The sequence below is a fragment of the Vipera ursinii genome (assembly GCF_947247035.1).
Source record: "Vipera ursinii genome assembly, chromosome: 1".
In the NCBI taxonomy this organism is placed as follows: Eukaryota; Metazoa; Chordata; class Lepidosauria; order Squamata; family Viperidae; genus Vipera; species Vipera ursinii.
The window spans coordinates 106,765,055-106,777,932 of record NC_139512.1 but is presented as its reverse complement, the minus strand read 5'-3'; the positions used below and the strand labels follow the sequence as shown (position 1 = coordinate 106,777,932).

At 36.1% G+C, this 12,878-nt stretch overlaps 1 protein-coding gene across 2 annotated transcripts in view; it reads left to right on the top strand.

Moving 5' to 3' along the window:
* BRSK2 (BR serine/threonine kinase 2) overlaps positions 1-12,878 on the top strand; it is a gene marked incomplete at its 5' end in the record, with an annotated part of 480,261 nt that overhangs the window by 449,904 nt on the left and 17,479 nt on the right. The window contains 2 exons of one of the 2 annotated variants that reach the window (XM_083348466.1): positions 407-496; positions 7,343-7,390. In XM_083348466.1, the coding sequence (XP_083204592.1) occupies positions 407-496; positions 7,343-7,390 (138 nt within the window). The remainder of the gene's footprint in view (positions 1-406; positions 497-7,342; positions 7,391-12,878) is intronic. The other variant, XM_083348467.1, reaches the window with a different exon arrangement.

Here is a 12,878-nt window from a genome sequence, read left to right as displayed (position 1 = left end):
AAAACAAAGAAAGTCCAATTGTCTTTTGAAAAAACACCTTTGGGAGGAGTGCGATACACGAATGTTGGAAGCAAGAATTAAAAAAAGCCAAAGAGGACAAATTTACTGAATAGAGAGATAGGCTAGTATGGTAAGAAAGTTAAGGTGGAAGAAATACTGTACTATAAAATGCACTGATAGTAAATCATGTTTATACAGTGGTTCGTTACCAATAAAATCTTGGCAGGGAGATGGATAATGCAGTGATCAGTACAAGGAAGGAAGGAAAGGGAAGGAAGGAAGGAAAGAAGGAAGGAATCTGAATGGAAAAATTAAAGAAATAGGCTTTTTCCTATCTCCTCCCTGATACTTAACATTCTGTGATATTTGGCCTTATCTTATTACAGTGTAACGTCTCTTTTGATAGGTCCAAGCCGTCGCTTTAAGAGAGTAGTAGAAACCATTCAGGCACAATTGCTAAGCACACACGACCAGCCATCAGTGCAACAATTATCAGGTAAGTAGCTTCCAAAGCTTATCTTTGCTTCATGCAAGGGCATGAACCGGAAGCACCTTTCAACGTCACATCGCACTTGAAAACTAATTTCATTCAGACCAACCAGTAAGACTCCCCAGCACCTGCCTCCCATTTGCACTACCCCTGCTTGCCTTGCAACAATTCTCATTTCCTAAATTCATTCCTCCCCATAGCTTCACCCTGCCTGCCTGCCCTGCCCTAAGAGCCATCTGTCCCTGTTTCACAGGAAGTGTCATCAGCTATTTGTATCCTTCTAATGATCTGTCCGATATACAGACATGCTTTAAAACGTCGTACAAAATGGACTTATTCAATTAATATATATATATATATATATATATATATATATATATATATATATATATATATATATATATATATATATATATATATATATATATATATATATATATATATTAAGAAAGCAATGATTTAATTTAGTTCCTGGAGAAATAGAATTTTGAAAGCAGATGGGACTACCTGGAAGCTTAAAGCAAGATTAATTTTTGGAAGGAACTAGTATTGAAGAATCAGTGTGCCATTTTCTCTGCTCTCTAAACTTAAAATCATTAAGCAGAGGCAGAAGGAGCTTATCCTTGCTCTCTTTGCTTTTTTCTTAATGGGGTGACACATTCCCTGAAAGTCTCACTAACACAATTTTGTCCCTGCAAGTTCTTCTAACCTCTCTAGCCTTTTTCAAATCCTGTTCTTCTGTGCTTCACATTCTAAAAGTCACTTCCCTCCCCGCCACAAAAAGTAAATGTTGTTATTCCCAAACAAAATGACTATAGGCAATATTTGTTAACAGGGAGGATATGGGGAAAATGTGATTAAATAGATCCAAAATACAGTTTTGCCATCAATTTAAATGGAACATTTTCCTATGCTTCGGGAAATAAGAGACTTGTCCATAGACTAGTGACAATCCTAACTTTTCCAGATAATTTATGTAAGCATTTGGAGGGAAATGTAATATGGAAATGCAACACCGGGATAAAGAGTATCTGAAACTGAGAGCTGGGATAGAAAAAGATAAGATATTCAAAATATTGCAACTTTTAAATAATTGGAAGTTCTTATACTGAATCCTTTTCTCCAACTTCCTTAATTGATATATTAGGTTTTAGGCATAGGTTTTTCCAGCCATTCAGCTATAAACCAAGCTAGGATCTTTTATGTGCAAAATGTGTGCCATTTAACTATGGGCAAATTTTGTATATGTAATTGTTTGTGCTAGTAAAAGGGAAAGGAATGTCTAATGAATAACGGAGAGTGAATTAGGATAGAATCCACTAAATTAACATTGCAGAATGATTGCTTATCAATTTTCTGTACAATGACACTTTAGCCTGACCAGACTGTTCCTTGCCTCCTTTTGGACCTACTGCTAGACTGCACTATAATCTTAAAGTTTTGGCCAGTCAGTGCAGAGAATGAACTTCCCATATGTAGTTGATACCTAATAAGTTAACGAACAACTGCCACACCATGTGAATTCACATTAAAGCAAACGCCTGGTTGGAATTCTTGACAAGAAACAAGCATTTTGTGTGTTGCTACAATTTTAAGTTATAACAAATTGAATAAGTGTAACTGAATAAGAACAACAATCAAGAAAGGCATCACAAGAAGATATTTTCCAAGGAGTATTGCTTGCTAGTTATAGTGAAATGGGAGAGGACTAATAGAGTTAATCCTTTAATCAGATGAGTGTTGACTAACCATGTGAAAGAATGCTACTAACATTCCAACACCATCTTCTTATTTAGGAAATAATGACCACATTCAGTTTAGCAGGATGTTTTTTCCAACCTAAGTAATTAATAATCAATTCATAGTCTATGAGGAACCATTATTTACTTAAAAAGCTGCATTAGTTGTTATTACTTTATTTGTATCTAGCCTCTTAGAGAGGTTTGGAGAAACAAAATAGTGTTCCCCATTTTTCCAATCGGGTGCTATATCAGGTGAGTTATTGGCTATTCTATATGAATAAACTATACTGTGAAAGGGAATAAGCTAATATAATGTATATCAACAGATGCATTCTTTTGCCTAGGCGACATACCTGTGAATGTTGTCTCTAGTTGAAACACTGCCAGCAGGGACTTGTGGCTTCATGGAGGTGATCCTTGGCTAATTCTCCTGACCCTGTTTGGTCTGCTAAGCCAGCTTATTAAACTGGCTCACCTGGGTTTCAGAACAGGACTGGTCTCTGTGGTTTCTCATTCTTTGCAAGTCCACATCTGTGTTGGTGGTCATCAGGTTTTTCTCCGTATACATCTCATCTCAGTGGTGTGTCTGTGTGTCACACCTTCGTATTCCATTTAAGTACTGTCTTCATTCTCATTCTCATTTCTGCTTCTTGGGACTTACTTTGCTTATTTTAGCTAACCTCATTTGGATCAAGGTTTTAGGAGAATCGGTGTGGTATCAGGGTTCAGTAATTTCTCTGGAATTGGAAAAACCTAAAGTCAAGTCCAGTCTCAGCCATGGAAACTCACTTGGGTGTCTTTGGTGAATCTACCTCATAGGATTGCTGTGGTAGAGATGGGAAGGGACAACCCTATGTAAGTTGCCTTGGGCGTCTGAACAAAAGGCAGAATATAGAGCTAACAATAAAATAAGCCCATAGAAAATAATTGCACAAATGATTTTATGATCCTAAGAATCTTGACCCATGGGTTGCATTTTTGCTCTCAGAAATCCTTAAAGCTTTGGACTGAAAAGGAATCTGCCTAACTTTATGCCAATTAGTAAAAAGCTATCCTTGCAAAAGAAATAATGTTTCAATTAATATGAATTGTGACCTTGTCTCTCTACCAGCAGCCTTTATGAAAATGTTAACTTTCTATATGTTCATTTCATAAAATAAATATTACTCAGTTGTAGCATTGAGGGGGGGAAAACTGGGGAGTGACTTTTTCTTCTCTGGTTTCACATAAACCAACATGCAACCCACTTCACAAATACTATATCAACCATGTGCAAATGCTGTTTTTCAGAAGAGACTCTGAACTGGCACAAATAGCTTGTTGGGAAGTGCCCTAGTTAGACAGTGGTATATTTAAACAAGTTTATATGATTCATTCATGTGATATTTCTGCATTTATGCAATTTAAATGTTGAAAGTTCTGATTAGTGGGTTTTTAATTCTCTATCTATGATATGAAAAATAATCTTGTTTAATTGACAGCTCTCTACATAGATTTCAGTATCTACCACTTTCTAACTTTTTACATAGGAAATTTAATCAGACATTTATTAACAGAATAGATGCACTCATTCAGAATTTATGAAATAAAAATGTTGTCAAAACCAATAAAAACAATATCATTTATAGAGGGCAGATATAATGTTCCCATAACAGGAATGTACAAATTCAGACTTGGAAGCAACCACATGAGAAAGTGAAATATTATTTCATGGGACTTGAAACCTGCATTTTTTTTCTAATACAGGGGTCAAGAGTCAGTAGGTACACTAGTAATTGTCACACCAGAACTTTGTTTTAATCCTAGAATCCTAGCTTTAAGTTGAAATGTTATTTTATATTAGAATAATATATTGAAACAGATATAGATTCTGGGATTAAAACAAAGTACAGATACCTATGGGTGGTACAGTCCTAGAAAGACCCTGGGATGACTTATAAATGCCCCTTGATTGCTTATATAAAACAATTGTATGAAACTGCATATTTGTCCTAATATGTTCATGGATATTTCTCAGGAATTAAGTGTCTGCAGCAGATTGGGGTTCTACTGAATAGTTTTCTGCTTCCATGGAGTTTAGACATAAAGGAAAAGACTTATATCAAAAATATGTTTTCACTTTAGCCTAACACTATGTTGTATCTCCCTGCATGTGCAGACAGAGGTCACCTTTCATTTGATCACTGAAAATTTGTACAACTTTCAAGATATTGAATGAGTTTCCAGTTTTAGCATGTATCCATAGCTGAGGATTATTTTGATCCAAAATTCCATAGTAGAGCATTCTGATATCTCATGGTAACCAACTGGATGCTTTCTGTAGGACTATATTCCAGATGTTTTTCTGCTGTTCTCCAACATCTGCCTTTCAGAGGGTTGCCTTTCTCCTCTAACTAGACTGTACTCCATAAAGATAAATGGTTAAAGCAACATTGTTTTCAAACTTTCCCATAACTTTTTAAATAAAATTCTTTATTTCTGTTAAATTCTTGGCTTGTAGAAAAAATATACTGCATATATTAAGTATATTCTTTCTCAGATGATTCTTTAAAACTGTGCAGTTTTTCTTCATATATGGTTCTTTGGGATGCTATTTGCTTATCTATTTGCTGATCTGTAGTCAGTCCAATTTCACTTCTTGCTCCAAGTTCATTTAATGCAGGGGTCTTCAAACTTGGCCCTTTTATGACTTGTGGACTTCAACGCTGGCTGAGGAACTCTGAGAGTTGAAGTCCACAAGTCATAATAGAGCCAAGTTTGAAGACCCCTGATTTAATGCATACTTTTCTTTCTGCTTTTCTGTTTTTCCCTTAAAAAACTAATAAGCTAATATTTTTCAGAGATATTGGGTTGAATTGAGTTGATTAGGCTATCCAGTTCCAAGAAGACTCTGGTGTCATGCAATAGGTCCAATACATATATTATAATTACATTAAAGACATACTAAAAGCCATGTAATTGCCTGGACCAAAAATATACTCCCAAACATGCAATGAATCAGTAGAGGTTCTACAGCCACCTTAAGTCCAGAACATGCTAAATTAACCATTTCTGCTACCATGTGTATAACCTACAGAATGGGGGTGGTAGAATATATTTTCTCAGAGGTCCTCCAACAGTGAGATGAGCGACATATAAATGTAAAACATAAATAAATATCCCTCACATTGCTTGGGCAGTGCCATACCTCTTGGGGATTATTTCATGAGAAAAGTTGAAATGTAGTCAAGAAAGTTAGGAATAAGTTTGAATAATTTTTAGCACAGATTCTGAATCTTTGGAAAAATTACACACACACACACACACTGAAGTTTATATATAAAATACAAATGGAAACAAAGATAATAAGAAAATAGGGGAAGGAAAAGAAGGGGAAATGGGTGCAGTTGACTTCCATCTTTTTCGGTACAGTGGAATACAAAATAGAGTTATAGCCTCAACTTCTTGCTTTATGTATTTACTAAGTACTAGCCATTCCTATAATAACAGATCAATGATGCAGCTTTTATGATTAGGAGGTATTGTTTAACCTTGAGCATCCTGGATCGCTGTTTGTAGCTATAGTTTTAAGCCCCGAGATGGGCAGCCATATAAATTATTTAAGTATATAAATAATTTGTGGCCAACTTATTGTGGCCAAGAAATACCAGATAATGATCTGCTGAAGCACTAGTAGCTACAGCAGAAACTGGTATTATAGGGCCAGAAGCCAAAACGGCAAAATAATTACCGAATGGAACTTTGTCTTAATTACATAATTTAGAATCTTGTTCAAAAGGATGTTTTTGCCAGGATTATGATGGAGCATGTTTCCTAAAATGCCTAATAAGAAGACTATTTTAATTTTGCATCAAGCTTAAAAAAGAGGAAAATGGTGCAAAAGAGCACTAGGTGAGAAGCAAATGCAATATGTTCAATTGTACTTTCCAGCTTAAGCTAACACGCAAGTTGTAAGACGGAGTAGATAGCAATATCTTTTTTTATGCTACCAAAAATCCTTAAGACGACCAATTGTTTCAAGTAGCCATCTTATGGTTCATAAGAACTTTGAACTGCAAATTGAACTGCAAAGTTCAATTTGTGTCAAAATATAATTATATCCAAGTAATGTTTAGGCCATTTTGCTATGGCTGTGCTACTATTAAGGAAACCTATCCCCTGACTCCATTCAAAACATCAAGTTCTCTCCCTCCATGCTGCTGCAAATCTAATACTCCTTTATTTTTCTGCCACGCGCGTGAAAAGCATACGCCTGGAAGAACAGATGTTTCGTCCTTTGGACTGAGATTAGTGCCATCTCTTTTAATTATAGATGTGTTTAGAGCAGTTCTGGCAGTAAGTTGCTGGCAGCACTAACTTAATCTAAAGAATGATTAAATATATTTTTCCCTCCATCTTCTGAACCACTTTGAATGTTAAGTCAGAAGTATAATTGTTTTCAACAGAAACACAATTACTTGGAAAACGTTAAAATGTTTTATTATTTATAGTCCAGACATTGGGTGGGAAGTGGGACCACAGAATTTGGCATGTAATATCTTGTTTTTCTTTTTGTTGTAGAATGCTCCGGTCATCATGTTGGGCACATTAATTTGATCTGGCTAATAATTTGATCTCCATGTCTGAAGGACTTAGCTGTGTTAGCAGCCTAGCAAAATATTTTATTCCTTTTCATGTGTCTATGTTGTCTAATGAAGGCAATGATTCACTTATGATTGGAAACACAATTCTGCATTGTAAATATGAAAACACATATTTAAAATCCTTCATTTATATTTCTGATGGGGAGGATATTTAAAACATTTGTCTGGAATTAATCAAGATTAACATTCTGATCACCAATGTTTGCATGTTTATTGTAACATCAATATTAGACAGGAGAAATGCAACAGAGAAACACTTTGCTTTGGGCTTGAGTGTTGATTTCAAAATACTTTTACAGCACTAATCAGAGAAGAAAAATCAGAATCTGGGGCAGCTATGCCATACCCATATCATATGCTTTCTGCTCAAGGAAATAATTTTGTTATCTTGCTACTGTATATATAGAGCTCCGGAAATCATTTTTTTTATATTTTCCCTTCCTCCTCTTTCCACTCTTATGATGTAGACACCACTAACTGTATGGAGTTGATGACTGGGAGACTTTCTAAATGTGGTAAGAACTTCCCTTCCACTTTTTCTTCCCAGCCCTTACTGAACAATATGATGGCTCATCACCCCTTTTCCTATGAAATCTCTCATCTTCTATACACTCTTTTATAACCAGCCAGCTTGCTGCTTGCTTGCCTTTGGAATATGTGGCACTCACAGTTTTCTCACACTATACGCACTTGTGCACAGACTTGCCATGTTTCAAACAGCACAATATTTATGTATTTATGATTTCACTGTTTGCAAATTCCTATTCTTGCACCATCACTAGTTCCTCTCACCCTGATTCCTAGTGGTGTGAATATATTTGCTTTCAAGACTTTGCTCTGACTTTAAATTCAATTAATCTTTTCTCTGCTTTGTACCCTGTGCCACATTTCTTGCTGCTATGCCACTGCCTGGTTCCTCACAATTCTTGCTGCGAAAGAGACAATTAGGTTCTTGCTTAATTTCCTAGTCTCCACCAGTGTGACTGGGGAATCTCTGTCTTTCTCTCATTATAAATGAAATAAATCCTTATTTTATTCAGTGCGATGATTCATTTGGCAAATATAATAAACTTAATTCCAACCCAACTCTCCGTTTTGCTTTCATGGGAGTTCAATGTAACAGTTTCAAGTAGCAGGAAATGCTCAAGTTTCCACTGAACATTTCATCCCGTCTGGGTTGAGATTACACAGTTATCCTGTTCCTCTCAACTCTTGTCACTGCCAAAGACTTCTCTCTTTCTCTTACTCTTAAAAAAAGATCAGAAAAGAAAACCTCTGAAGGCAAACTAATACTATGGATCAGATTTAAAACGGTGAGCCCAGCTGCATTCAAGCAGCTAAGAATTGCCACTTCACACTACCTGAATAGCATTTGCCAGTTTGTGTTGCTTAAGTTACAAAACTCGCCATGCTGATAACTGAGCAAGAGAAAAAGGCAGCTTACTTCAAGCTGAAGATGCTTACGATAAATATTTAACTCAGTACAAGAATGTTTTGATGGAACAGTTGAAATTTGGACATAGAATAAAAGCACCCAATGACTCTATAGATGTTTAAATTAATGCACTTAGGAACTTATACATCAGAGTGGCTGAGACTGCTTTGGAACTTATACCAAATGTCTACAAGTGTCACAAATCAAATGTGGCCTGTGTAAACCACTCCTTTCTATTATGTTCTGCTAGCTCAACCAGAGAGGGGTCTTTCAATTGTCTAAGGGAAATTGCTTTGATTTATTATCGCAGTCATCAGAATGCATCATCCTCAATGTCTTCCTGGAGAGTCATTTAAATGCTAAGAAGGTCTTTAACCTCTTCATAAAAACATCAAATAGGAAATCTTTTCTCCCCCTAAAGGTCTACTTACCAGAAGCAAGATCCTGCAACAATCCCCAAACTTACCATGTTCATGCAGGTTAATTACAGTGCACATCAAATAAACATATTCTGCTCCACCTGGAGTCTTATGTTATCTGAAGCTTGTCTAATGCCGTTTTTGTCAGTAATAAGGGATAATATAATAACACATGAAAAGCAGAAGTTTAAAGGCAGAAGATAAGAAGAGGTTCTTGAGCATATGTACAATAACTTTGTTTAAAAATATCCAGATGTTATTGAGGCATTCTAGTATAATTACAGGGTTACCTTTGTACCATTAGAAAATACTTGCTTTTTTGACCAATATAAAATGTTTTCTTTATTTGCTACGTTATTTTATAACTTGCAAAAGTGATTTGCCCGCAATTCTAAAAAAATAATAATAATTACCAGTCTGTTGCTACAGTCAGAAAATAGGAATGGAAACTCTGTCAGTACATTGATATACAAAACAGTAATATCTTCTTAGCAAAATGAACAAGCATATATGCTTTCTACTATTTAGGAATAATAATTCCTAAACAATTATATAAAACCCATATAAGTAACACAATCTTTAATAAGCACATGAATCATATGAATCAGATCTTTAGTCTTCCCTCATTCTTCCCTAATAGTGACTGAATCCGAGATAAAGCCAGACAGACTTTTCAGATTTGGTATGTAACTCTAAAGCCATAGTTTGCAAGTTACTAGCAAAGTTTCAAGGATTTTGCCAATTAAAGAATATGCAGTGTAGTACTATAAGTCCCAGGAGACATTTCAGAGATGGAAGGTCTTATGAATGGAATGTAGAAGGAGACAAGATTGAGACATTATTGAGAAGACTATATCTAAGTGTGTTACGTAGTAAGGAATTCTAAATCACATCTTACTCTGGAATCTTTCTTTAGACTCCCCCAAGAAAGAATACAGTGATCAGTGATGAACATTGGAATCTGGAGCATTACATAAGCATAGCTCACTCTAGTCTTGTTGCTGTCCAATTTCTGAATTTTAATGCAAATGACAGGTGTACAGAGTACAAGCTGTAGATGGAGGTATTTACATGTTATGGAATTCCTATCAAACTGGGCAAAGAAGATAGCTATTTGAAGGGTTAAACTGTTGGAAGCTTCAGTTCAGCTTTTCAGTTTTCAAATTAATCAGGAGAAAAAGGCAGCTTATTTCAAGGTGAAAATGCTTAGCATAAATATTTAACTCAATGCAGGAATATTTTGATGGAACAGTTGAAATTTGGATGTAGAATAAAAGCACCTATTGACTCTTTGGCTGCCTAGATTAATGCACTTAGAGAATTAGCTAAATCATGAGTGTGGACGTTTAAAAACAGATAACATTCCAGGTCAAGTGGTGAAAAAATGCATTCACCAAACATTTTGAATATCTGTAATAGAAAAAAAAGGCTATGACATTGGATAAAGCATTACCATGATCAGATTATATGAAAGCACTTAAGAAAAAAGTCACCTACTAGCTTCATGAATGTCATCTCTATAAATACTTTGATTAATCCACCAATGAAAAACCCAGCAAAATGTAGCTAAAATGGGACTGGGAATATAGTGTCAAATCAGGCAGAATTTTTTTGCCATCTTGGTGTATTATTGCACTATTCAAGGGAACAATATAAATCTATATTAAGGGGGGGAGGACATACAGATGGCATTTGTTACAAGAAAACATGAATTAATCTTGTTAACGAAATGTGAAATGAGTATGTGCAGGAGAAAGTCTCTAAAGCCTTTAGAACAATAGATGTTGAGGATGAGGAAGAATTTATTTGGGGAATGTTGAATAAAAATAAGTTGTGATGGGGAGCAGTTAGAGAGGGTGACTGATACCAGGAGTTCATGGGCATTTATTTGTAGTAAATGCTGTCATGCAGTATTTACAAGCAAAGAATTAAATGGCTGCTGATATAAACAAGCAAACAAATAAATAAATAACCTATGAGCAGCCGGACACTTACATATGTTTTAATTGCTTTATTATATTGTTGGCTTGGATACCGTTGATGGTTTTTATGTATATTATCAAAGAAGATTTAAAACCATGGCTTGTCCTTTTTCCTTCCTTTCGTAAACTTCAGAAAGAGAACTCTGAACCATATTATAAGGGCTATTGCTCATTTCAGAGTCAGATGGATCAGTTGGTGAAACTGAAACAATGTCTTGTCCAAAGGGTTTATCTACTGAATTACTGAATGTTCTCCCGTACTCATAGTGGATGAGTCTAATGTGCCTGTTGCCTAGGACTGGAGAGGAATACTCTATGCTATGGCAGAAGCTGAATTAAACAAAATGTTGGTAGAATGGTATTATACTAAAAGTATAAATTCAAGTACTAATGACATCAGTCTTTATGTCTACCTGAGAACAGGAGATAGGTAAAGGTAAAGGTTCCCCCGCACATGCGTGCTAGTCGTTTCCGACTCTAGGGGCCGGTGCTCATCTCCGTTTCAAAGCCGAAGAGCCAGCGCTTGTCCGAGGACGTCTCCGTGGTCATGTGGCCGGCATGACTGGACGCCAAAGGCGCACGGAACGCTGTTACCTTCCCACCGGAGTGGTCCCTATTTTTCTACTTGCATTTTTACATGCTTTCGAACTGCTAGGTTGGCAGAAGCTGGGACGAGTAGCAGGCGCTCACTCTGCTACGCGGCGGCACTCGGGATTCGACCCGCCAAACTGCCGACCTTCTGATCGACAAGCTCAGCGTCTTAACCCACTGAGCCACCGCATCCCTATATGAGAACAGGAGATAAGGATATGGAATAAGAACACCATTGTGCCTACAATAGACAATATTTTGCATGCTGTGCAAGATGCTCTGTTTCTTGCTAAGTGAGAGGCCACCAAAGTTGGTTAAAATGGCACCAGAATCTTTCCACTTGGTGACCTTTACTATTCACTATGGTTGTTGTTAAGGGTGGTATATGGATGATGTGATTGTCTATCCAGCAACTATTGAGGAGCTCTGTGATAGACTGAGAGCAGTTTTTGAAGGATTCCATAAAACCAATGAGAAACAAATGCCAATTTTGTCCTGAAGAGTTTGTTATATTAGAAAAAAGTTGTAGGAATTAAACCTGATCCAAAGAAAGTAAAAACTATTCTCCATGACCCAATTCTTGAGAATCTGGAGTTTTTGTTCTTTTCTAACTCGCTGTGGTTCTTATGAAATGTATTCCCAATTATGCAGATATTTCAGAACCACTGAGGCTGCTGATTAGAAAGAGTTGCTTGGCACTAGCCTGCAGCATTTGAGACTTTGCATTTCAGTAGCTGAAAGATATAACAGCTAAGGATACTTACTCAACTTATTATAATCAGAATGCTCTAACTTCTATGCCATTCCTGTGGGACTTAGTGCCCTCATGCTACTGACTCAGTAAAATGTATTATACAAGCCTGTTGCTTACGACAGCCAATCAGAACTATTCATAGACTAAGCATTATAAAACATTTTAACATTTATCTGTGTGGATATCCATTTGTGCTGTTAATATAACATAGACAGCTTATATATGCATATTTCAACCACTTAAAACCATCATTTTGCCATCCAACATCTCGGTTGAAGATTAGAATCTGATTATTTTGTTGTTCAACGTACTTCTAAAATAATGAAAGTAGCTGATTTTTTGTTCCATTGCCCCTTACTGATCAAGGATCAGAAGAATCAAGGATTCCTGATCCACTGTGAATCATTTAAGGATGTCAGTTATGAACTTTTTATCCATGATTACCTCTTATTACGGAGTGAATAGGTCATTACATGTGAATTTAAAGAGCAAATATTGTTAAAAGTTCAATCATAAGATGCACCGAGGCATAGTGTGAACCAAACTAAATCCTCGTGCTGTGTTTTACTGACCTGGTAAGAAACTTAAGAAAACTTTATCAAAATGTCTGTTGCTTGTATGCCAACTTAATTTGAATCATTACTGCCACCGCCACCTCCCTCTGCTATCAATGAATCAAATTGGACACTAATGTTATTGGATGCATGAAATAATCAGATGTATCACAGTTGAAGGTTAGGGTTAAGGTTCTTCCTCTTACTAGAAATCCTAAAGTTACTCAAACTTGACAAACCTCTCTGTCATATAATGAAAGTTGATTAT